At 41.4% G+C, this 25,679-nt stretch overlaps 4 protein-coding genes across 4 annotated transcripts; 2 read left to right on the plus strand and 2 right to left on the minus strand.

The window, feature by feature from the left end:
• Positions 1-2,545: 2,545 nt before the first annotated feature.
• On the minus strand, positions 2,546-7,953 carry LOC107279330 (uncharacterized). The gene is made up of 6 exons (XM_066305409.1): positions 7,641-7,953; positions 7,093-7,337; positions 6,064-6,978; positions 5,917-5,970; positions 4,963-5,805; positions 2,546-2,737 (listed from the first exon to the last, which is right to left on the minus strand). Exons 1-6 carry the CDS (start codon positions 7,951-7,953, stop codon positions 2,546-2,548), a joined length of 2,562 nt encoding a protein of 853 aa, XP_066161506.1.
• Positions 7,954-12,171: 4,218 nt separating this feature from the next.
• LOC4349831 (two-component response regulator-like PRR95) lies at positions 12,172-16,946 on the plus strand. The gene is made up of 8 exons (XM_015762267.3): positions 12,172-12,451; positions 12,600-12,761; positions 13,884-14,014; positions 14,299-14,412; positions 14,730-14,886; positions 15,004-15,427; positions 15,665-16,457; positions 16,609-16,946. Exons 1-8 carry the CDS (start codon positions 12,244-12,246, stop codon positions 16,717-16,719), a joined length of 2,100 nt encoding a protein of 699 aa, XP_015617753.1. The 5' UTR covers positions 12,172-12,243; the 3' UTR covers positions 16,720-16,946.
• A 324-nt stretch (positions 16,947-17,270) lies between these two features.
• LOC107278172 (pectinesterase inhibitor 10) lies at positions 17,271-18,242 on the plus strand. The gene has a single exon (XM_015762268.3). It carries the CDS (start codon positions 17,395-17,397, stop codon positions 17,977-17,979), a length of 585 nt encoding a protein of 194 aa, XP_015617754.1. The 5' UTR covers positions 17,271-17,394; the 3' UTR covers positions 17,980-18,242.
• Positions 18,243-22,020: 3,778 nt separating this feature from the next.
• On the minus strand, positions 22,021-25,537 carry LOC107276003 (uncharacterized). Its single transcript, XM_015761277.3, has 4 exons — positions 25,375-25,537; positions 25,168-25,296; positions 23,443-23,599; positions 22,021-22,483 (listed from the first exon to the last, which is right to left on the minus strand). The coding sequence occupies exons 1-4, from the start codon at positions 25,456-25,458 to the stop codon at positions 22,209-22,211; spliced, it is 645 nt and encodes a 214-aa protein (XP_015616763.1). The 5' UTR covers positions 25,459-25,537; the 3' UTR covers positions 22,021-22,208.
• Positions 25,538-25,679: the final 142 nt, after the last annotated feature.

The following is a 25,679-nucleotide window of genomic DNA, read 5'->3' on the forward strand; positions in this document are numbered from 1 at the left end:
ACGCCCTCGACGTCTCTATTATGAGTTGCTGGATTTTTTAAGTATATCGTTCAGTTAGATTTCTTACTATACGTCTCCTTTAATTAATTAGGTCCTTGTATATAAGTAGACCATAGAAAATAATATACTCCCTTTTATCGTTGTAGAATGGAGATTCAAAGGGCCCGACGGCGGAGGGTTTTCGATACTGGATTCATCGACCCTCGGAAAGTAAACGTCGCAATGCTCGACCAATATCCACAAGAAACAGAGGACAATCTCGTCCATCTCCTGAAGGCGCAGCATTACAAGACGTTCATACTGTTGCCATACAACACAGAGTTAGTTTAATTTTACTGTCTTCCTACATACCAAATTTCATTCCCGTACGAACTTGCTAAGTGTTTCATATGTAATGCATCCCACGCACATTGCAGATTCCACTGGGTGCTTTTACTCATCGACCTGGAGGCCTGCACCGTCAACGTATATGACTCAATGGATAAAAAAGAGTCTACGTTTGACAAGGTTTTCGAACTTATAGACAGGTACCGTCATAAGTTCCTTTGTTAATTAAGAAAATCTTGTTATGTTAATTGCTACTATGAATCATAGCTTTAAACTCCATGTAGGGCTTGGTATCGGTTCCGTCATTTGGTCCGCGGCAAATGGAGAGAAAGACTTAGGCGGAAGTTCAAATTTCCTGTGAGTACACATGCTCTACATTTATATTTCTCCGATTCAAATACATACAAGTGTATATTAATTAGATCTCTCGTTGTTTGTCATTTATTTGTAGTGCGCAAAGCAAAAGCAGGGAACTAACTTGTGCGGCTATTACGTGTGCGAGTATTGCCACTGCCTTGCAGACCAAATCATCACCACAAGAGAGCTCGATGTAAGTACAAATAAATTCAAAATTTCATTACGTAGCGATTTCTTGTTTAATTACTAATCAATTTCATACATTCATATAGTTTATTCGCATGAGGGATAACCTGACCACACACAAGGAATTTATCGCGGCGGTTCAAGAACAACTCATGGGATTCATCAACGAAGAAATCCTTGATCCCAAGGGTGAATTCTACTACGACGGAAACACAATTCACCGGTCCTTAGCTTCTGAGCTAGCAGCGAGTACTACTACGTCGAAATCGTAGCTAGCTAGGACATATAATGGATTGTAATTAATACATGACTACATATGTTTCTATATGCATGTGTACACATTTTCTATAATGTAAATATATTTTGGTCATATATATATCTATATACATATGCATTTGCATAACATATATATGTATAAATACATATATATTATGCATGTATATACATATAATATAATATATATATATATATATATATATATATATATATATATATATATATATATATATATATATATATATATATATATATATATATATATATATATATATATATATATATATATATATATATATATAAACCATGCAGCAACAGGGCCATGCAAAAAAAAAAGGTCAGCTCGATCTTTAGTCCCGGTTGGTGTTACCAACCGGGACTAAAGATCGATCTTTACTCCCGGTTATTTCACCCGGGACTAAAGATAGCGATCTTTAGTCCCGGATTGGTACTCCCGGTTTGGAAACCGGGACTAAAGGGGGGTTACGAACCGGGACTACAAAGGGTTTCTCCACCAGTGGGAGCTCCCAAGTGTGTGTGATAGAATGTTTTTTTGCTTTTTACCAGCAGCGTGATCAGTAATTGAGATCTCATGTAGTACCGCTCACTGACACGTTGGTCCGAGGGACTATAAAGCTGCAGTACTATAGATGACCTGCATCCTAGCGTGAGTGTCCAAATTTTTTAGCTATAGTTCCTTGACCAAGATGGCAGCTGAGATCGATCAGCTTGGCGCGTGAAAGCGTGCCAACGAGGACGTTACAATATCGGTTGGAAAGATCTTTGCAGTGAAAGTGAGCGAAAAGAAAAGAAAACCCATCCATATCTGTTTGGAGAGCTTTGTGTAATAAAGTCTGTGTTCTTTTCAGCTTACATATACTCATCGAATTATTAAAATAGATTCACTACTACAGAAAGCGTTTTTGCATACGGGCGGAATTGATCTTCACATGCGGTTGGCCGGCCCGCATGCGCGAAATGGTATGCAAAGATCACCATTTGCGCATGCGGCCGTCACAGCCGCATTCGCATGCGGTCACTTAAGACGGCCGCATGCGAAAATAGATCTTCGCATGTGGTCCATCTAAGAAGCCGCATGCGAAGATTGCGAAGATCTATTTTCGCTTGCGGGCGTCTTAAGTAGACCGCATGCGAAATTCAATTTCCGAATAGCTAAAATAATATTTATTCTAGCCTTTTGGTGAGATGTGTCTCGTAATTAATATTAAATTATTGAGGGATTTATTATCGTATTTCGGAATAGTAAGCATATAAGATAAGACAAGTGCCGCAGTAACAAACATGTAATACATAACCATTAATTCAATCGTAATTTACATACGAAATATATAATACAAGTGGCACAGTTTTTTCATCATATGTATAAGTAGTGTACATGTTATTGCATATGTTCTTTCTCCCACTCTCTGAGAGGTTTAAATTTGTCGTCCATTGCGAGTTCACTCTGGTTGTCGTAGAAGAGACCTCTTGCGTTGCAGACATCGCGACGGATGAATCGGTAGAGGTCAGCGGCCACGTTCAAGATAGTAGTGTCGTTAAATCGTTGTGCAATATATGGGATTTCGGGGATCTGCGCACAGAAAGGAAAATAAAATGGTACTCAGTGAGAAGTGTGTGCGAGATGGGTTTCTTTGTAGAGAAGAGTTCGATGACTTACTCGGTTACTGGTTGTTTTGTACCTCCCATTTACTCTGAGCATCTCGCACATGTAATAACCACACAAGTTGATTCCTGGTGGTTGTTTGTAGCACTGCGATATAATTATGGGGACCGATCTCAGTAGATATATTTAGTATATATGTACTGTTCGATAATTAGTTGTATTGGTATAAATTTAATAGTACCGGCCAGCCAGTCCTGACGGATAACTTCTTCTGGGATGGAATATGTACTGGTCCACCTCTTTTGCGGTAGTATTTGTGTGCTCTGTTTGAAGGAAACAATTATTTTATTAGTAGTTAGAAGACTGGTGATCGAATCCTAAATTCATCGCGAGGGGCGACTTGTGTTATTTCCATTGGAAACGGGTCACTTGGTGTGCACCACGTTTCTTCACTAGAAGCGTCTGGCTGCTTATTGCTACCGGATTTTTGAGGAGCGTTACCTTCTTGAGGCGCTATTGGTGCGTTCGATGGAACCTTTTCGTTCGACATCTTCCAACTTGACGTACAAAAATTTGACATAAGTCCCAATTTTACGTAAGTCCCAATTTAACGCAATTTCACATAAGTCTCAATTTGACATAAGTCCCAATTATACATAATTCCCAATTATACATAAATCTCAATTTAACATAAGTCCCAATTATACATAAATCTCAATTTAACATAGGTCACAATTTAACTTATTTTCACATAAGTCCCAATAACTTAATTTCACATAAGTCCCAATTTAACATAATTCTCAATTTAACATAAGTCCCAATTTAAACATAAGTCACAATTTAACATAGGTCCCAATTTAACATCAGTCACAATTAAACAGAAATCTCCATTTGACATAGGTGCCAATTAACAAAAGTCCCAATTATACATAAATCCAATTTAACATAAGTCTCAATTTAAACATAAGTCACAATTTAACATAGGTGCCAATTTAACAAAAGTCCCAATTATACATAAATCCCAATTTCAACATAAGTCTCAATTTAAACATAAATCTCCATTTAACAATCCACAATTAAACCTTCTCAAAATTAAACAATCCACAATTGCACATATCACAATCCACGATGCACAATTAAACAATCCACAATCCACAATTGCACAATTGCACATTTCTTTTTTTAAAAGTAAATGTTACCGGGCGACGGCGACGGCGAGGGGGTAGAGGTCCTGGCGGCGGCAGCGGCGACGGCGAGGGGCGGGGCAACTTCGGGGAGGAGCTGGCGGTGGCGGGGACGACTTGGCGGCGGGGACGACCTGGCGACGGCGACGGCGAGGGGGGAGAGGTCCGTGCGGCGGCGACAGCGACGGCGAGGGGGTAGAGGTCCTGGCGGCGGCGTCGGCGACGGCGAGGGGCGGGGCGACTTCGGGGAGGAGCCGGCGGTGGCGGGGACGACTTGGCGGCGGTGACAACGGTGACGGCGACTTAGAAAATTTTGGCAGCCTGACGGCTAGGGTTTCGCGGGCGCCGGGACTTAGAAAATTTTGGCTCCCCGCGCTTCCTATATATAGGCGCAGATCATCGCATGCGGGCGGCTTAAGGGACCGCATGGAAAGATGATCTTTCCATGCGGGCGACATAAGCCGGCCGCATGCGAAAATTATCTTTCCATGCGGGCCGTTAAGCCAGCCGCATGCGAAAAAGATATTTCCGTGCGGGCCGTAAAGACGGCCGCATGCAAAAAAGATCTTTCCATCCGGCTGACTTAAGTCGCCCGCATGGAAAGATCTTTTTACCAAAAAAACTCATATTTTTTATTTCCTCTAAATAAACTGTACATATATATTTTTTTCCCAATATTTCGCCACAATTAAACATTCCAAATGTTTTTGGCACTAAGAAAACTCATGAAAATTGCTCAAAACTCGTAACCAAATGTTACATGCTAATGATTACAACATAAGGGGGACCTAAATTCATGCACGTACATTTGGAACACAATGAGAACTAAAGGTTACAAAATAACTATGACTTAATAACCTTGGCAACACCATCTGCTCGAACGTACGACATATTCGCTTCATCGATTGTTCTCTCAACCTTCTTAATTCGCATAGAAAGATCAGTAAACAATGGTACATTGTCGAACTGGTTGTAATCATTGGGGTCTTCGATGTTGTCGATGCCGACGATCTGTTGCTTTCCGGATATGACAATAGTTTTTCTTTCATCTGAAGGGTCCTTCACATAAAACACTTGAGCCATACGCTCTGCTAAAACCCATGGATCATCCTTGTGGCCTGTTTTACTGTGATCGACTATCGTTAGCCCGTAGTCATCAACGGAAACCCCTGTTGTGTCTTTAACCCATTCACAATGGAGCACAGGGATTTGGATGTTTAGGCCATAGTCCAGTTCCCATATTTCTTGAATGGTCCCATAATACGACCTCTTTTCTCCACTCGTGTCAATCGCTTCGACACGGATCCCACTGTTTTGTGCGGTGCTTTTCATGTCCTTCGTAGTCGTACTCAAGGTAAATCCATTGATGTCGTAACCTTGCCATGAATTGACAATACTTGAAGGCCCACATGCCAGTCTTTGTAAAGTAAGTTCCTCCACAGAATCACCAACTGGCAGGTTTAGATCTTTGAACCACAGAGGAAAGCGACGCTTGTGCTCTCTTGATACCCAATCATTGGACCGCCCTGGGAAGCAGGCTTTGATTTCTTCTAGGTGTCGCTCAATGAATGGCTCAACGATAGCGAGCTGTTGAAGAACGCTGTTGTGTGTCGCGGACACCTTTTTGTAATCATTATCGAAGAACTGCTTCCTACCAACAGTACCCCTTCCAGACAATCTACCATCATGTCGATGAACAGGAATGCCAATGGCATTAGCATCCTTTATGTAGTCCATACAACACTCGACTGCCTCTTCAGTTGTGTATCCCTCTATCATTGATCCTTCCGGGTGAGCGCGATTGCGTATATAGCCTTTGAGGATCGACATGTAACGCTCATAGGCCCACATCTGATGTAAGTATAATGGACTAAGTTCAATAATCTGAGGGACGATGTGAACGATCAAATGCTCCATCATATCTAAAAATGATGGTGGGAAATACATCTCAAGCTAGCATACAGTCTCGACGGCAAATGTCTGAAGCGGACCTAATTCCAGAGGATCAAATACCTTCTACGAAATTCGATTGAAAAAGTAGCACAACTTTGTTATAACCACCTTTGTATGGACTGGTTTGACTGCCCTTATAGCAATTGGTAGGAATACCGTTAGCAACCTATGACAGTCATGCGCATTGTATCCCGAAATGGTCAAATCCTTCATTGATACTAGCTTCCTGATGTTCGATGCGAAACCAGTAGGCACTCTAACCCCTTGTAAACATTTACAGAAGGCTTTTTTCTCTTCAAGTGTCAACGAGTAACAAGCAGGAGGAATCTCGGTCTTCCCATTTGGCAGCACTACTGGGTGAAGGTCATGCCATATGGACAACTCTACAAGGTCGTTACGTGACTTCAATCCATCCTTCGTTTTACTTGGGATGTCCAGCAATGTGCCAATGGTGCTATCAAACACGTTCTTCTCGAGGTGCATAACATCAATTGCATGTCGAATCTCTAGGTCCTTCCAGTAATCTAAGTATTTGAAGAAAATTGAGTGCTTCTTGAAAGGCGACGTAGTACCGTTGTCACCATCAGCTTTCTTCCTCTTTACTGTCTTCTTCTTTCCCTTTCCATATACAACCTTAATCTTCTTTGTTATCTCATACACGTATGTACCACCTCTTGCTACTGGGGCAGTGTCATTCTCCACTGTATTATCGAATAATCTAGCCATCTTACGGTACCTATGTCTTTGTGGTAGGAACCGTCGATGTCGCATGTACACTGTCTTCAAAGACGACGTCAGGTATTTGTACGAAGTTTTCTCTAGACATATCAGACATCCAGTCTTCCCTTTAATCTGCCCAGATAATGAAAAGTTTGCAGGTAGGTCATTGATGGTAACGAATATGATCGCACGTAGAATGAAGTGCTCCCGCTTAAACTCATCCCATAGTCGTAACCCCTCTTTCCAAAGCTCCTCCATGTCCTCCATCAAAGGCTCAAGGAAAACATCTATGTCGATTCCAGGTTGGTTTGGACCTTGTATGAGGATAGTGAGAAGAATGTACTTTCGTTTCTGACATATCCATGTTGGAAGATTATACATTGTGAGAAGGACTGGCCATGTGCTGTGCGAGCTGCTTAAGTCACCAAACGGGTTCATTCCATCAGTGCTCAACGCAAACCTTACATTCCTAGGATCCTTAGCAAATTCTGGGTGTTTTGCATCAAATGTCTTCCACTGGCGAGCGTCGGCGGGATGTCGAATCATACCATCTATTTTCCGACACTCTTGATGCCATCTCATCAACTCAGCATCAGTAGGGTTTGAGTACAGACGCTTCAGGCGGTCCTTAATTGGTAGGTACCACATCACCATTGAAGGAATCTTTCCACGCTTACCCTTATCAGAATCTGGATCGGTACACTCTGAATCTACGGGCCCATTCCCCATTTTATACCGACTTGTGCCACACGTTGGGCAACATTCCAAGTCCGCATATTCTTTACGGTATAATATGTAGTGATTCTTACAAGCATGAATCTTTTCTACACCAAGAGATAAAGGACATATGAGTTTCTTCGCTTGATACGTGTTTGATGGTACAAAGTTAGGCTTAGGAAGCAACACACGCAACAAACTCATCAGATCATTAAAACTTGTGTCCGACCATCCATGTTTAGCCTTCAATCTCAGAAGTTCAAGCACTGAACGCAAGACTATGAAATCCTTATCACATCCCTTCGTTTCATCGTAAAGAAGATCCTTCGATGCCTTCTCTAATGCCTGCCAATTCTCCAATACTCGTGACCTGCCCGCTAGCACCTCTGGTTCAACATGGCGTAGCATATCCTCTAAATCAAAACCACCATCGAAATCATCACTATCGGTGGAAACATCGACATCCATTCTTTCACGCGACATGTCTTCGATTATAAAATTCTCTGTCTCATTCATCTCGAAACTTAACTCTTCATCGTCATCTTCCGGATTAGCGAATTCCCCGTGATAGGTCCAAACCTTGTAGTTGGCGGTGAATCCGTACTCCATTATGTGACCCAATATTTCACCAGGATCTACCAACAATTTCTGATTCTTGCAATGACGGCACGGACAAAAGATCTTTGTCATATTCTCCCTCAAAGCATGCGCCTTAGTCTGATCAATAAATTTAGATGCTTCCTTAATAAATATCGGCTGCGTTCTCCGCATCTCATACATCCATGACGACCGATCCATCTAATTATATAAAGGCAAAAAAGTTACAGATAAAAAAATAGACCGCGGGTATTTAATACAAAAGTTTAAATGCATTTGTCTCCAAAAAAAATTACAACAATACATGTAACTAGTATGTACAAGTGATTACATGCAAAATTTGCCCATCAAAACATATATTTTGAAGCTAGATTTAGCAAAAACTAGTTAGAACAAACCTTGTCAAAATATTAAAAAAACTCCACTTTCCACCAACGAAATATAACAAAAATGGAGCCAAATGAAGGAGGATAGAGAGTTCTTCACCTTTCGTATAAAGTTCAAGCAAAAATTTTGAGTTGAATACCTCCCCCCCTAATTGGTGCTTGCTTTAGGAGAGAGAAAGCTTCGTTTTCAAATGGTCAAGCTCGGGCCTGGAGGAGCATATATGGCCGATCATCGCATGCGATCCCTTAAGCCAGCCGCATGCGAAGATCCATTATCGCATGCGGCTGTTGGACAGCCGCATGCGATAATGGGCCTATTTTCGCATGCGGCCATCTTAAGGAGCCGCATGCCCTAATACATGCGGCCCCTTAAAGACGGCCGCATGCGAAAATAGACCTATTATCGCATGCGGCTGTCTTAAGCAGCCGCATGCGATAATGGATCTTCGCATGCGGCTAATCGACCCGCCCCCCCCCCCGGGGGGCGGTTTTTGCAGGCGCCGTCACAAGCGGTCCGCATAAAACCTACCGATCTTCTCGTACAGAAAAACGATTTTTGTAGTAGTGATTGTTTGCTTTGCACTTGGTGAAAAAAAGTATTTTATTAAAACGTTTTGTTTCATATAATTTAAATCTTTATTTAAAATCATTTGTCATATTTATTTTTTTAAAATATTTGATAATCTACGATAATAATCTACCCAATAATTTAAATTAAACATGACCTATGGATATTATTTAGAGGTTAGTGTGAATTCCGAGTGTAATTAATAATATTTTTCTAAGAATAATATAAGGGAACTTGACGCAAGAATCCAATGTGTTCTTTTATGGGGATTTCTTGTGCTCCCTTTTTCTTAATTTAAAGATAGCCGGGGTCCCTTCTCTTATTCTTTTCTTAAAAAAATTCTTATACCACTTTTTAAAACACAAGATTGTCGAAGTCGAACATATATGCTGAAATTTAAATCTGAGTATTTTTGCGATAAGTTTGACAATGACCATAAAGAATAATTAACACGCGGTTGTAAGAGAGCATTGTTGGGCCTGCAGCAGGTGGTTGTAGTATACGGTGATAAATGGAAGCTTAAAAAGCAAGATACACCACGGATCAATAAAAACCACAAGAATAAAACAGTCATCTTTTCCAGCTTTTCTTCCTTCTTCTTGGCAGTAGATTTTATCGTTGACGGTTGACCGCCGACACCTGTGATTTTTATGAGAGGGAAAAATACAAAGCATGTATGGTTTATTTATTGGTTTACACCTTGACAGTCAAAATCAAATTTCAGGTGGAGAGAGAGAGCCGCAGCAACTCAATCGCTGTTGGCTACAAACTACGAGTCCACATCAGAAATAATCTTTGCATAGGCAACAAGTACTGTACATATATATAATTACAACATTCAACAACCTAGCAATATATACTACGTCGGATTTAACAATGGAGCTGTTCGGCGGCCTGCGGCTGCGGCGCAGCTGACACCAACAGCGTCGCACGCCGGCCAGCTCGCTGAACAGATCCTATCATATCATCTAATCCTATGTTAGATCCTTACTGAATATGAGTAGATTCCATCGATCTACATTAAAATTTAATATAATGAGAAGGTGAAAAACAGAATTAAATAAAAAGGACAACCAAGTGGATGGTTTTGCTAATTGTGCATTGATAATAATTAATATTTACAGTTTTCCCATGCTTCCCTTTATAAGATAATGAAGTTGCTTCTCATCATAGCTTGTTTTAACGTATTCGTTCGGACCCTTTGATCGAAAATGTGGCATAAGACAATACTAATTTAAGCGCGATTATCCAATTTATCTTCAACAAGTACGAACTGATCCGGCACTATCAATTTAAAGATATTTTATCGGCCTATAAGCCCCGTAATCGATATGATCTCAAACATTGTACGCATATGGTTACTTGTTCTTTTAAAACTTCACACAAATCCATACAAAATTTACGCCTAGCTAAGATTTCACTGACAGAGTAGTATGATTTCCAGCCTTCATATAGGGTGTGTTTAGTTCTTTGGTGTAAAATTTTTAAGTATACAACCGCACATTTGAAGTATTAAACGTAGACTAATAACAAAACAAATTACAGATTCCGCCCGTAAACTGTGAGATGAATTTATTAAGCCTAATTAATCCATCATTAGCAAATGTTTACTATAGCATCACATTGTCAAATCATGTCATAATTAGGCTCAAAAGATTTGTCTCGCAATTTTACATGCAAATTGTACAATTGGTTTTTCCCACATTTAATGCCCCATGCATGTGTCCAAACATTTGATATGATGTTTTTGGCCAAATTTTTTTTATCTAAACAAGGCCATATAATATAAATGTGCACAGCTATATCTGTGGACATCGGTACCCGTCGCACCAATCACCTATAGTCTCCTAGACTCTTGTACTCCCAAAGCCCCGTAATAAGCGTAGTTGTTGGTTTCAGTGCCCAATATTTGACCGTCCGTCTTATTTGAAATTTTTTTGTGTCTAGAAAAATTACTCGTGCATCGTAATGTGTGAAGTCTATTTTAATCTCATTATTATTATATGGTTTAGTTAAGATGAAATTCACTGTGAGAGTTCGCTTGGATATAAAGTTCCCAAATGATCATTGATGCAATCTGGAGCAGTTTGATTTCTTATATGATTCCTTCTGTTTTATCAAAAGTGAACGATCTTAGAAACCGACTCAAATACGGATATGTATTTCCAAAAACAATCGAACTTAAAAATCGACTCTCATTATTATTATATGGTTTAGTTAAGATGAAATTCACTGTGGGAATTCACTTGAATATAAAGTTTCCAAATGATCATTGATGCAATCTGGAGCAGTTTGATTTCTTATATGATTTCTTCTGTTTTACCAAAAGTGAACGATCTTAAAAACCGACTCAAATACGGATATGTATTTCCAAAAGCAGACTCAAATACGATATGTATTTCCAAAAGCAATCGAGCTTAAAAATCAAGTTATACACGGATGACGTACCAAAATACCGGCAAAAACATCTTCAATTTTTATAATAGTAGAGATTAGTAATTTTTATTATAGATGATAAAATATGAATAGTACTTTATGTATAATTTAATTATTTTTAATTTTTTTATAAATTTTTTAAATATAAAGGACGGTCAAATGTTACACATGAAAACTTATGGTTGTACTTATAACGAAGGGAGTAACAAACAAAAATCACATGGAATCATACCGATTTAGCTCTTGTATACATTTGATCATCCTCTGTGGAGAAAATAGAGCAAACCGGTCATCGGTACAAAAGTAGGGAGAAATATTGCCCCATATATGCATCTAATTCGGTGGTGTCCCATCCGATGTTCTACTAGTACACACTATCGTGTTGCAAATGCTTGGCTAATCATTTTCCTCAAAATAACAATTAAAAATAAAAAGAAGAAGAAAAAAGTGCTGGCGAATTAAGCGTCGACAACCTCGCAGCCGCACAAAAGTCATCGTTTTTTCTTTTTCTTGTTTTCCACGTCTAAGCTAAAGTCATCAGCCCACCCCAAAACGAGCGGCCAGGAGAATCCCACTCAAATATCTCCCTCAAATCCCACCCAAAATAATGTAAAAAAAAATCCCAAATCACATGCTGCTACTACTAGTAGTACTGATTCAAAATATCTCGGATTGATAAATTTTGGAGGTAGTAGTGGTAATTCGAAAAGAAGAAGAGGGAGAAAAAAATATCTGAAGAAAAAAAAAAGAGGAGAAGCGGTTTGTATTTGCTGGCTGGTTTGGTTTCCACGCCCTCCGATTTGATTCGCTGCTGACGTGGCACCCACCGCGTAAAAAAAAATTTGCAGATATTTTCCCACCTCCCCCTTCTCCTCTCTCTCCTCCTCCTCCTCCTCTCTCTCCTCTTCCAAAATGTCTCCCGACGCCGACGCGGCGGCGGCGGCGGCGGCCGGCGGCGAGGGCGCGGCGGCGGCGGGGGTGGGGACGGCGGGTGAAGGGCGGGGGGTGATCCGGTGGGACCAGATCCTGCCGCGGCGGTCCCTCCGCGTGCTGCTCGTCGAGCACGACGACTCCACCCGCCAGGTCGTCACCGCGCTCCTCCGCAAGTGCGGCTACCGCGGTGAGTACCCCTCGCTCTCTCCCTACCTAAACCCTAATCGCTCTCCTCTCCTCGCGATTGATTGCTATTGAGAGTTTTCTGAGGAGGGAATTGGGGGGGATTGGTTCCCTGTTTGCCCTGTGTGCTCGTTTTGATCGGAGGTGAGCAGTGGCGGCGGTGGCGGACGGGATGAAGGCGTGGGGGGTGATGCGGGAGCGGGCGTACGCCTTCGACCTCGTGCTCACGGAGGTCACTATGCCCACGCTCTCCGGCATCGAGCTGCTCTCCAGGATCGTCGCCTCCGACGAGTGCAAGAACATCCCCGTCATAAGTAAGCTTCCCTTCGATGTTCTCCCCAACTTCTTCTCCGTACTAGTTGATTTTAGCTGAAATTCTTGTGGCGTGTGGCCCAAACCGAAGCTGCCAAGCGGAGTAGAGTACACCTCACTATCCACAGCTTACTTTAAGCAACGAACTCTGTGTTAGTTTTTGATGCCAAGTGCTTCATTTTGGCGGGCAATTTTATCGCTGGATGACTGCACACCCGAGCTATTGCAACTGGATAACTTGTGATGTTCTCAAATGAATAAATGCTTGTGATGTAATTTTGTAATAATAGCTTTATCAAAATTGAATCGCTCTTGCTGAATTCCATTTCTGCTATTGCTTGAGATGTTGCTGAATATTGTTTCTTACAAGATTAGTCCTGTATAAGTATCACTGGATGGATTTATTACAGGATGTTAATTATGGGATTGGAGGTAGTTTATTCGCAAAATTTCAACGGTAACCATGTGTCTTTTGTATGGAATTTGACAGTCAGGCCTTTTCTGGATAGCCCTGAATCCCAGCCCGTCCACATCTGTGGACCTGGATTTTAGTTCAAAATCCTTGTCCGTACACGTCACGTGGATGTGTGGGATTGAGGCCCACTCAAACGTGGCCTAAAAAATAGGATTGAACATGGGGTTGAATCTGAAATTTCATATTAACACGGGCTTATATTTAAGGTTCTATATATAAACTTCTGATTACATAACTCCATTGAGGAAATACGCTATTCCATGGGTGTATGGTGTATTTAACTGTGTATGAGTATGAACCAAACAATCACACACACAAGACTTGAATTCTTCCAAATATCAATTGCTGCTACTTTTGGAAATTATATTAGGAAATTATTGAGTTTTGATGTTCTTAATAGTGGTTAAGAATAAGGAGAACAAGGACATCCTTGCAAAGCGCTTATAAACAAGTGCCTATTTGACTGTAATCTATGTGCTAAATACTGGATTCAGGCAATGAGACATATAAATTAAATTTGTATATTTATAGGCACTAAAATATGTTATCCTCAGTGCATGCTTCAAGGAGAGAGACATGTATGCACCATGTGAGCAATGCAATCACTAAGCCTAATCTTCATGATGTTTCACTGGGTTGTCTATTGCAGTGATGTCGTCCCAAGATTCTATTGGCACAGTGCTCAGGTGCATGCAGAAGGGTGCGGTGGATTTCCTTGTGAAACCAGTGAGAAAGAATGAATTGCGTAACTTATGGCAACATGTATGGAGGCGACATGCAGTAAGCTCCTCTCTCTGCTCGTCTTTTAAGACTTCCTTTTTCAGTCAGTCCTTTGATCCATGTGGAAATATAATCTTCCTTGGTTGTATTGTGTGGTTTATATTGGTCAATCTAAATCTAGATTCATTTTTTTATTCCAATTGTATAGCTGTACCCTAATGTGATGTGCAGTAATTTTGGTTGTCAAGATTGTGAATGCTACATAGTTATGTTATAATATATGCTTTTAGTAAATATCAATACTTGTGAGCACTTCTCTGAGCCCACTGGAAATTCCAATGCAGATGAATAGCCAAACAAATGCATCGGAAAACAATGCGGCTAGCAATCATTTAAGTGCCAATGGTGGTAATGGGTCAAAGACAGGAGAACACAGCGATGAGGAAAGTGATGCTCAGGTGAGCATGTGTGCTAGTTTATACCTAGTCTGTCTTATGTTGTCAGCACACGTCAAAATTCTTCATTCCTAAGTTCATTGAAGCCAAACAGAAAAAAGAAGTTTGAAAGCTGTGAACTGCTAAAGTTATTTGATTAAGCTCGATTTTCTATCATTTTTTTATCAGGACTTTATCCTGTAAATTTGACCAGTATTGTTTACTAAAGCAAGTTAGAGTTCATCATAACTGATCTTCTATGAAGTTCTGATGTCTATTTTAAATTCATTATTGGAATTCTTCTGCACCTAACATAATGGTGGCTCTTTTACCTTGATCAGAGTTCTGGTAGCAAAAGGGAGGTTGAAATTCAAAGTGCTGAAAAGTTACCAGAGGTTGTTGCAGATGGTGGGGCAGGCTCATCCAGAGAACATAAAATACAGAATGGTTTCATTGATGGAATGAACACAAAATCACATGCATTAAAGGGTAATGATGGTAAGGAATTTAGACATGGTTATCTGATCTTTGATTTTCATGTGCCTCTATTGGCTATTGAGTGTCAACTTTGCATATGAGGACATGTGATAGTTATTGCTATTTAACCTTTTGTAGATGCTCCAAGTGGAAACGCGTGTGGTGATAGTGAACTACAAGTGCTTTCAACTGAGAAGAATGTGCGTTCCAAATTCCTTAATGGTATTACTTCTGCGAAGGTTGCTGGACAGATAATGGATAATGCCTTGAGGTTTGCTGATTCAAGTTCACTTCGTTCAAGTGATCCTGGAAAAGATCTTTTGGTTGTTGCCCAGACCACAGCTGACAGAAAATGCAAATCTTCAGCACTGGAAAATAATGCTGTCATGGAAAATAACCTTAGTGAAAATTCAAAGGGGACTGCAACAGGCCATGCTGAATCTTGTCCGTCTCACTTTGTGGAGATAAATTTAGAAAAGCAACATCATCTCAATGGTTATACAAACCACAAGTTGAATGAGAAAGATATCTTTAATCACTCAAATTCCTCTGCCTTTTCGAGGTACTAGTTTTTAAAGTTTGAAATTTCATCCAAATAAATTCTGGTTTAAATAATGTTGGTTTCTGAGTGGGGTTTGTTTTGCATGCCCATTTGTTTCTTTATGCTGTTATACTATTTTGCTAGTTCTAGTCCATTCCCTCTTGGGGTAGATATAAGTAATTGCTTGCGTGCATATGATTTTATAACTCTTGCTAGCTTTATTTGCTTGTTCATCACATGGTTGGCAACCTGTCACAGGTATGGTAATAAGAGGATAGAATCATCAGCTCAACGGCCATTTCCCCCTTCCTTCCGCGTGGTTCACCAACAACCTGTTTACGACAAGAATCCCCAATCCAGCCGGGTCTTGCTTTCCTGTGAACATAATACACGCGAGAGTACAGTGCAAGCTCAGGTCCCTTTGGACAGAAGCACAGAGGGTGCTGCAATCCTGTGTTCCAGTAGTGTAAGAGAAGATGCTGGTACAAGCAGTTCCTCTCCTAGAAAGGACAGTTTAACTCATCCTTCTTATGGGTTTATACCTGTTCCAATTCCTGTTGGTGCTGCTATACCCTACCACTACGGTGCAATTATGCAGCCAATGTATTATCCACAGGGTGCTTTTATGCATTGTGATTCAGCTGCCATCAACAAGACAGCAATTCAGCATGTCTCTTGTCAATCTAACTACCATGAAAATCTTGGTAAACCGCCACAGATTGATGAGCACAAGCAGCCAGAAGAAAACCATCAGTTGCATCATTCAAGACAAATTCTCCGAGAATCAGGAGAACCAGTTGACTTGGCGAAGGCTCATATGGAGCGTATTAACCAGAGTGCTAGCTGTAGCCAGGATATTCGCAAAGGAAGTGGATGCACTGGGAGCGGTGAAACTGATGCAAATACAAATACGGTAATTGCACTAGAAAGTGGCAATGAGAGCGGTGTCCAGAACTGCAGTAATAATGTATTGGATGGTGACCGGTCTCGCCGTGAAGCTGCCTTGTTGAAATTCCGGATGAAAAGAAAAGATAGATGTTTCGAGAAAAAGGTACTTTGTTTGACAAACCTATATTTAGTTTTTTGCATATAAGGCTGAGCATTTATCATATACTCTGCACAAATATGCCTACTATCCTTTAGATCTTCGATCATTCTTCTGAATCTGTATCTCAGTATTTGTGCATCTCTCGTTTGTACAGGTCAGGTATCATAGCAGGAAGAAGCTTGCAGAACAAAGACCCAGGGTTAAGGGCCAGTTTGTGAGCCAAAAACTGAAGTCAGCTATAACAACAGAGGCAGAAACTGACTAGTGACACCGTTAACTCATACTGTACTTTTGATACTTCCCTTCTCAGCGAAGGGCATTCGAAGTAACCCGTGTAAGTTAAAGGCTGGCAACAGTTTTCCTTCCGTAGTTAGCCTTTTGTACAAGTGCTCTCTTCTTTTGTCGGTTGTTTATTGGCTTCCATGCCATACCTTGTAAAGACCTCAAATTGATAAAAGTGTTCAGGGGGTAAAGAAATTTTCAATGCAGGTATCCATATTTCTCTTGTTTCCTTAACATGTACAGGTTTGAAGCGGCACATTTTGTAGCATTTGCCCACACTAATTCTGTTGCAGGTACAACCTCGCAAATAGTAAACCATTACTACGTTGTTAGTAGTAGTAGTCATATATGTGACCCAGAACTCCTAATCCTGGTTTCTTGAGACTAATTAATTAATTAACTCATCTATAGTAGAAGAATCCTCAATTCCTTGCTGCCAATGAAGGGCCGGGCATCTTCCCTTTACACCCTGCTGCTCATATTCTGTTGGAGCTTGCAACTCAAGTTTGGCACATCTTTTGCATCACTGTGTGCGACCTTATATACCTGGAGGTCCACAAGCTCGCCGGAATCTCACCTGCACAAGCAAATCACACACGCAGCTGCAGGTGATACATGCGAATTCTGAATTCTGCCTGCTAGCTAAGCAGCATCAGCAATGGTGGGAGGAGGAGCAGTGGTGGGGCCGGCCGTGATGCTGGCCGTGTCCGTGATCGTCTTGCTGTCGGCGGCGTGCTCCGGCGCCGGCGAGGGGCCGGACGCGAGCCTGCTGTGCGTCAGCGAGTGCGGGACGTGCCCGACGATATGCACGTCGCCGCCGCCGCCGCCTCCGCCCGCGCCGCCGTCGTCGTTGTCGCCGTCGACGCCGTCCGTGCTGCCGCTGTACTCGGCGCCTCCGCCGCCGTACCTGACGCTGCTGCTCCCGCCGCCATCTCCGGCGGACGAGAGCGACATGTTCCCGCCTCCGGAGGCGCCGACGACGACGAACCCGCCGCCATCACCGCCGCCTCCACCGTCGTCACCACCGCCGCCGACGACGAAGAGCAGCAGCGGGTCGACGGCGTCGCCGCCGTCGTCCTCGTCCCACTTCTCATCGCCGCCGTCTCCGCCGTCGTCGTCCAACCCGTACTACTACTTCTACCTCTCCGGCAGCGGCAGGCGCTGCGGCGGCGGCGGCGCGGCGAGCGTTTACACGGCGCTGATCCTAGCGGCGTTGCTGCCCATCGCCACATTCCTGACGTGACAACGCGCACGAATTTTAGCGCACGATATGATCGGAATTAATCAAGCTCCTAATCGTTAATTAGTCATCTTCTACTACTACTACGCCTACTGCCTAATTGCTGTACTGTCCTAGAAGTGATTCTTTTCTTCGTGTTCCATCGACTAGAACATTGTCACTGCAGGGCTCTTTCTTTTTCGTCTCTTTTGTAATGACATATGATCTTCGTTGTTTTGGAGTATCAGATGCTGTCTATATACATACATAATTCGTTGCTTGTGCAATTAATGTTGCTACTTTAGTTGTCGATTAAAGTTGAGCCGAATATGTGTACGACACTATTTGTTTTGGGCAATTTGTTAATTTGTGCACGTGTGTTAATTAGCAATTTAAGTTTCTTTTCAATGATCCTCTACAGTTCGAGTAAACTGTGTTTTTCTGTATATGGACGTTTGTGATGTAAACACATACTACCTTAGGACTTGTTTAGCTGAGGAAAATTTTTGGGTTTGGTTGTTATATCGAATATACAGACATACATTTAAAGTATTAAGCGTAATCTAATAACAAAATAAATTATAGATTCCGCCAGGAAACTGCGAGACGAATTTATTAAGCCTGATTAATCTGTTATTAGCAAATGTTTACTGTAGCACCACATTGTCAAATCATGGTGCAATTAGGCTTAAAAGATCGTCTCGCAATTTACACGCAATTTGTGTATTTTTTCCCTACATTTAATACTTCATGCATGTATCTAAACATTCAATATGGCAGTGTGAAAATTTTTGTTTTGGGAACTAAACAGGGCCTTATTATTTATTCATGTTGATGTTGGGTGACTTATAGGCCTTGATGAGTCAGAGATCCGGGGTCATTACCTTCTAAATAGGTTATTTATCGTCCAATGCATTCTGTTATTGAGATAGACTCGTAATTTGTAGAAGAAAATGATATGTTTGATAGGGCTCCAAACTCTTTATATACATATCTAATAGTTTTGAAATCCTTGGCCTTCGATATTACGGCCTCCATTTTTCTCGCAAGGTTAAAATTTAGATAACAACTAGATTTTTAGAGCATCACCAACAACTTCCTAAAATTTTATTCCCAAATTTCTGATTATACGATTCTTAAAAATAATTAAGGTGTTAAAATTTTCCTCTCTCCAAGAGATTAGGTAAAATTGATTTCCTAAAAATTAAAAAGGTGCACCATGATAAAATCTCCACCGGAAAAAAAAATCTATTTTGGGCTCCTTCCTCTCACCAGATCGCTGCGATCTCTTCCCGTGCGTGAAGTGGCGGGATTGGGGGCCAAAGTGTGTCCCTAGAAAAGAGAACGATAATCCCGAAGTAGGGAATAGAGAATTTTGGAAATGAGATTAGAGAATCTGTTGGAGAAAATTTTAAACCAAAAATCCTCATATTTTTGGATAGGGAATGATATACAGTTTCGGTTGGCGATGCTCTTAGCGGATGTTGGTTTATAAATAGCTATATTTTTTCAATCACATTGAAACATGTAGAGCATTTGATTTCAGACGCATGGCTGAGGTCGGTTCTATAAAATCCTAATTCACTTGAGCCATATAAATTAAACCATTCCACATGCCACAATCTCCCTTCATTACTACATAAATATTTTTTTTGGATAAGCACCCTAATAGGTTACTGGCGGACCATAAGTGTCCGCATCTGCAAAAATGGACCCCCCAATTTCGTATACGGCTGCTTAAGGGACCCGCACGCAAAAATCTATTTTCATAGGTGGGCCTCTTAAACGGCCCGCATGCAAAAATAGGTTATTTTCACATGCGGGTCTGTTAAGTGGCTCGCCTACGAAAAGTTCAACCGATCTCCCTCCACCTTAAAATATCTAACTCTCCTTCGTTCTTATCCACTCCTCCTTCATTCTCTCTCCTTATCCTCTCCCTCATCTCACATCGACGGAGCAGCGGGCTCAGGGAGCGGCGGCGGGTTCGACGGTCAGAGCTTGCGAATCCGGCGACGGCAGTGGCTGCAGCGAACTCAGGCGATGACGGGCTCGGCTCTGATCATGTGGATTCTGCCGCCTCTCCTCCCTCGGCTTCTTCGATCCCAACGGTTGGTGTCGCAGAGCGGCAGATTTGTCGGCCGCAGATCCGGCCGGGGCTGATCGACCAATGGCGAGCGACGGCGACTACGGGAGCGATGGTTGTGGCTGTGGCGAGTTCGAGCTGCGGCATGCTCAACCTTTGACCACGCAGATCCCGGCGCCTCTCCTCCCTCGCTCCCTCGGCTTTGATCCCGGCAGCTAGAGATCGCGGAGCGATGGATCTGTTGGCCACAGATTCGGCCAAGGTGGATCCACCGGCGCCGTGCTCAACCTCTGATCGCGCGGATCCCGCCACCTCTGCTCCCTCTCTCCCAGCTTCTTCGACTTCGGCAGCTAGAGGTCGTGGAGCGGCAGATCCACCAGCCGCGAGCGATGACGATGGAGGGAGCGATGGTGGCGGCTGCAGCGAGTTCGAGCCATGGTGGGCTCGTCCTCCGCCCACATAGATCCCGCTGCCTGTCCTCCCCCTCTCTCTCGGCTTCTTCAATCCTGGTGAGCGGAGGTCGCGGAGCGACGAATCGGGCAGCCGTGGATCCGGCCGGGGCAGATCCACCGGCGACAAGTAGCTTTAGTGGATCCGGCCGGGGTGGATCCAACCGGGGCGGATCCACCGACTGGGTTTCGGGATTTTTGATTTTTTTTTCTTTTTGCGAGCGGTCGACATAAGCTCCCGCACATGAAAATGCGATTTTCGCGTGCAGGTGCGCCACCCGCGTGAAAAAATAGCGATTTTCGCAGACCCTTCCGGGCAGACGGGCCTCCCTACCGCACGCAAAAACATGTTTCGAGCCGTATGGAAAATTCTAATGCTTCCAACATATCTCTCCATCCTCTTGGTGTTGCCAAGTCCCTAAAATCTTCTCGTCCCATTCATGAACTTTTCCTCGTGTGTCCCATTTCTTCAACTTCTTCATGTTTGTTCTCCCCACGTTGAGTTGGTCAATTTCTCTTGGTCATGTAGTATTATATAGTGCAACAACAAAAATCAATGACTATCGGCAAGGAGTTGCTGGTGGCTGGTGCTACTGATTATATACCCATGATCCTTCTTTTTTGGTGAGTCTTTTCTTTTGTCTAGATTTATGTTTCTCTGATGCTTTTGTCTTTTTTTTATCGAGGCTTCTCTTCTTTTTCTTCTTTCTCTCCTTATCCTCAATTGGATTTGAGATCTTCTAGTTGGATTGAAGTAAATCCGTAATACAAGATTAGATTGACTCCAACATGTCTATAGTACTGTTAACCTCATATGAGTTAGATTTGTATTTATCCATGATTAATATCATGTTTTTGTTTTGCCACCTCTCCTCCATTCCTTTTCCATCACCTTCGCTTCTTCTTCGGCTCTGTTCTCTCTACTTATATGGTTGACTTCTCTTGCTTGTGCAATATTGCAACTTGGGTTCATGACTGTTCGCAATACATTTAAGTGATGCTAGTAATTGTGTGTACCGACGATCCCTCCCTTTCTGGTGAGCCGTCCTTTCTAGTATTGTTGTTTATGCTCTTTTATTGTCTTTGTTTTCTTGTTAATCTTTTTTTATCTCTATTGACTTTGTGATCTTATTGTTAACTCCACATGTGCGGTTTTATATCCACTCTAATGTGTCGAATTTTTCCGACCACAGGAGACATCATTGTCTTCTAGCTTTGTACATATATATCAATTATGTAGTCTAGTGAGTACCCCTTTTTCATTTTCCTCTCAAGTCTTTTATCTGTCGAACGTGTGAATATGTGATTATTTTGTTAAAAACATACAGGAATGAAATTGTTAGTTCGGAATAATATATACATGCAATGTTTTTTATAGTGTTGGTCAACGTTTGTATAGAGAGTGTTGATCAATCAGGATAATGTTGATCACACTTTTCTATGGGAAGGTGCGTTGATCACACTTTTTAGTTCCATATATACTATATGATTAAGGGCACATGAAAGAAATTTGTAGACACTTTGATGTTCCAAAAGACAACACGCATATATTTTGAATTTTGATCCATATATTCTGGATGCTTATTATCCATCACCATTTATTCATGTTTACTTGTCTAGCAAAACAAGTACACCAATGACAGAAATCAAATGCATCAAACAATGGCTCTAGCTCTTATTCACCATCATCTAGTGATCATTGGGAGAGATTATTTGGTCGATCAGTAGACCCATTCTTCCGGCAGCAGCGCCAGCTCCGGGATGTCCTCCACCGTAGTAGCCGTTGCCTCCTCCTTCTCCGGTGCCGGCGCTTCCACCGCCGCCGTTGCCGCACTCTTCTTCTGCCGTGAAAACTTGTGTCCCTTCTTGCTTTGATTTGCCCTCACAGCTTCATGGCTTGGACCTGCAGTCTTCACAGCAGCAGCATAGCTCATTTGTATCCCTTTGCCCTTGCTTGCATTTGCAGTCTTCAGTTCAGGCTTCCTGCCATTGCCACCTGCAGTTGGTGGTAGTTCCATGGCATGTGCGTGTAAACAATAATGCAGTACATTATTCTCTCTGTTTCAGATTATAAGTCGTTTTTGACTTCGACCAAAGTTAAATTTTAGCAATTTGATTTTGACCAAAGTCAAAATGACTTATAATTTAAAACGGAAGGAGTAGTATTCACTTTGATAACATGTCACATTTTCACAACAATGCACTACAATATAGTATTCTTAACAAAAATAGTGTCACAAACATATATCCTTAATTTAGCAAATGTCGGGATTCCCATTATTAAAAAAAAGAGCCTATATATCCTACATTGATCTACCCCGTCTGTCCCAAAAAGAATCTAATCCTAGCTATGAACCTGGACATATATGTGTCCAGGTTCGTAGTTAGGATTTGCTTTTTTCTGGGACGGAATAGTAAGCCTAATCTCCAGTAATTCAAACGAATTCATGCATTAAAAACATTGAAACCATCCTAAATCCGTAGAGCTATATATATCATCTATCTTTGGTGAAAAATGACCATATATATATGCCTCTCTAAAAAAACACTAGACAACTAACGAAAAACTTAGTGTCGAATAAGTAAGAAGAAAGGGTCAGCATGTTGAGATTGAAAAATATGAGCATATTGAGAATCATGCACGGAACCTCAACGCTGGAATCACACGCACCAATACTTAGGATGTGTTCTTTCCTACCAGTTCCCAACTCATATCCCTAATTTTCCACGTACACGCTTTTCAAACTACTAAACGGTATGTGTTTTGCAAAAATTTTATATAGAAAAGTTGTTTTTAAAAAATCATATTAATCTATTTTTAAGTTTTTTTATAGCTAATACTTAATTAATCACGTATGAATCTTATCGCTCCGTTTTCCGTGTAGATATGAGAGTTCCAACCCCTCCAAAATAACACGGCCTAAGTAGGAAGTGCATATATATATATATATATACCTCTATCGGGCACCAAGGGGACCCAATTGATTGGATGCTTCATCCTGCGGATGCGAGGCCGCTCCGGTATGAACACGCCGGTGCCAATGCCAGTACCGGTGATGCCGGTGGCGTCACCAGTCACCGCCGCAGAATTGATCATGATAGCGCCGCCATACTATATAGAAAGAGAAATTAGTACAATATACATACATATAAAAAAGATGGTATTACCAAGTTGAGCGTGCCAATTAATGTATCTAAGATTACAAGTAAAATGGAAATAAAAGCCTGAAAATAATACAGTAATTAAGGTAGAGATTGGTCGTGAATTAATTAATAGCTCAACCTAGCTTAATCACACTAATTAAGCATGTTTTCTGGTTCTCTTCATTTTCATTTCACTTCTAATCTTGGATATTTATTCACACTCAACCTAGTTATTGAATCTTACTCTTATATATCTTGGCTAGTAATAGCTTAATTAGCTCATCTTTGAAAAGCAACTAACGTAAAAGATACTAATTGAACTGTGACCGAGTTACTCGTCGATTTGCACTGCAAGCAGTAGCTATATAATTGACCCTTGCCATGGAACTTCTTTTCTTTCTTTTCTTGATGTATTAATTAATTCACAGTTTCACACTAGATTTACAGTACTACTATCTTGGGTCACAATTAAAAGGTAAATCAGATTACAGGTTTCACTGCACGTCAGCTAAATATAATACTTTCTTTGTTTTATTATAAGTCATTTTAACTTTTTTATTAGTCAAACTTCTTTAAATTTAGTTAAATTTATAGAAAAATTAGTAATATTTACAATATCAAATTAATTTCATTAAATAAAACGTTAAATATATTGTGATAATATGTTTATTTTGTAGCAGGGGTCACCACCATCCCTCCTTATCCGGTCAAAACACTAAGGAGAAAGAGGTTGAGTTTTTTATTCTAAGTGTCCAAGTGGAAAAGTGCCATTCGACCATGAAAACAGTAAAATACTATTCTATTCGAGTTGGAAAACACTATTCGAGCAAGTTCTTGTTACTAAGCCAAATCATATGTTTTAAGTGTTATCTGAGTTAATGACAGGTGAGCTATCTGAGAAGATTCCCAGGGACCACTCAACCACTCCAACTAGCTGGCACCGAAAGACTATAATGACTCCCGAAATATACCAAAATGCTCTCAGGATTGCTGACATGGCAGGGGCACAATTATAATCTTACATGGGCTGAGTGGGGGCACAATTGTAATATCATATGTATAGCTATGAATTATATAAAATAGCCAAAAAGCCTATAGCAAAAGGGGATATATCAGAATATAGAAATCTTATTGGTAAAAGGATGTGTATTTTGTGTTCGGGCTCATTTCCAAGGATAGGCGGGAAAAGGGTGTTCTCCCGTCTATCCCCAATCCTGTCTGTGACCTTGGGTCCGACAATTTATTTTATATTAAAAATATTACTAAATTTTCCGATAAACTTAATTAAATTTTAAAAAATTTGACTAGAAAAGAAGTCCTAGCGACTTGTAATATGAAACGGAGGGAGTACTAATTAACGTTACAACAACGGTCAGTGCATGCATGTATGCATATCAATCATGTGAATGTGGTAACAAAAAAAAACCTTTTTGGGGAGAAAAAGATAGAACAATATACACACACCAAATCATTTCTACAACTATAAAACAAATAATCAATTGATAATTAATGAATTAATAATGCGACGATTTCTACCTGTCCCGACGGTGGCACGTAGAACCAGTGCCCCGGCTCGGCGACCGTCGTCCACACCACGGCGTTCTCCGGCGACCCGCCGCCGCTCACCGTCATCACAAGCTCGCCGCGACCTCCCATTCCGTATGCCTGAACAACCATAAATAATAATCCATAGCTAAACACACCTAATTGATCGATCACCCGAACCACTGAGAGATGCATTACCGGCGCCGGGAAGCCGCCGGAGTAGTGGTTGAGATAGCCAAGGAAGGACGGCGGCGGCAGCGGCGGCGACGAGCTATCGGCCATGGATTCCGGCGATCTAGCTTGATGCTGGCTGGATGACGATGACGAATGTGTTTGCTTGAGCAGAGAGGAGGAGGAGGAGACGATCGATCAAGTGAAGAAGAACAGGTGTATTTATAGCTGTAGATCAGATGTATATGAACTGGCCTTGCCCGCAGCTTTTTGTTTTTTTTTTGGGTCAAAGGTTAACTATTAACTGAATTTAATTGCTTCCAATTTTGTCC

This window comes from Oryza sativa, chromosome 11 (genome assembly GCF_034140825.1).
Source record: "Oryza sativa Japonica Group chromosome 11, ASM3414082v1".
Taxonomy (NCBI): domain Eukaryota; kingdom Viridiplantae; phylum Streptophyta; class Magnoliopsida; order Poales; family Poaceae; genus Oryza; species Oryza sativa.

What these genes read in the sequence shown, in the direction of transcription:
- LOC107279330 (XM_066305409.1), bottom strand. Translation starts at nt 7,953, where the DNA reads ATGGAGTACGGATTCACCGCCAACTACAAGGTTTGGACCTATCACGGG. An exon ending in ACTGTCATAGGTTGCTAACG is followed by an intron (nt 5,971 to 6,063) that starts GTATTCCTACCA and finishes CGAATTTCGTAG; the next exon opens with AAGGTATTTGATCCTCTGGA. An exon ending in TATCCGGAAAGCAACAGATC is followed by an intron (nt 2,738 to 4,962) that starts GTCGGCATCGAC and finishes TTCTGTGCGCAG; the next exon opens with ATCCCCGAAATCCCATATAT.
- LOC4349831 (XM_015762267.3), top strand. Translation starts at nt 12,244, where the DNA reads ATGTCTCCCGACGCCGACGCGGCGGCGGCGGCGGCGGCCGGCGGCGAG. An exon ending in TGCATTAAAGGGTAATGATG is followed by an intron (nt 14,887 to 15,003) that starts GTAAGGAATTTA and finishes AACCTTTTGTAG; the next exon opens with ATGCTCCAAGTGGAAACGCG. An exon ending in ATAGATGTTTCGAGAAAAAG is followed by an intron (nt 16,458 to 16,608) that starts GTACTTTGTTTG and finishes TCGTTTGTACAG; the next exon opens with GTCAGGTATCATAGCAGGAA.
- LOC107278172 (XM_015762268.3), top strand. Translation starts at nt 17,395, where the DNA reads ATGGTGGGAGGAGGAGCAGTGGTGGGGCCGGCCGTGATGCTGGCCGTG.
- LOC107276003 (XM_015761277.3), bottom strand. Translation starts at nt 25,458, where the DNA reads ATGGCCGATAGCTCGTCGCCGCCGCTGCCGCCGCCGTCCTTCCTTGGC. An exon ending in CCGGCGGCTTCCCGGCGCCG is followed by an intron (nt 25,297 to 25,374) that starts GTAATGCATCTC and finishes ATGGTTGTTCAG; the next exon opens with GCATACGGAATGGGAGGTCG. An exon ending in ACGTGCCACCGTCGGGACAG is followed by an intron (nt 23,600 to 25,167) that starts GTAGAAATCGTC and finishes CTTTCTATATAG; the next exon opens with TATGGCGGCGCTATCATGAT.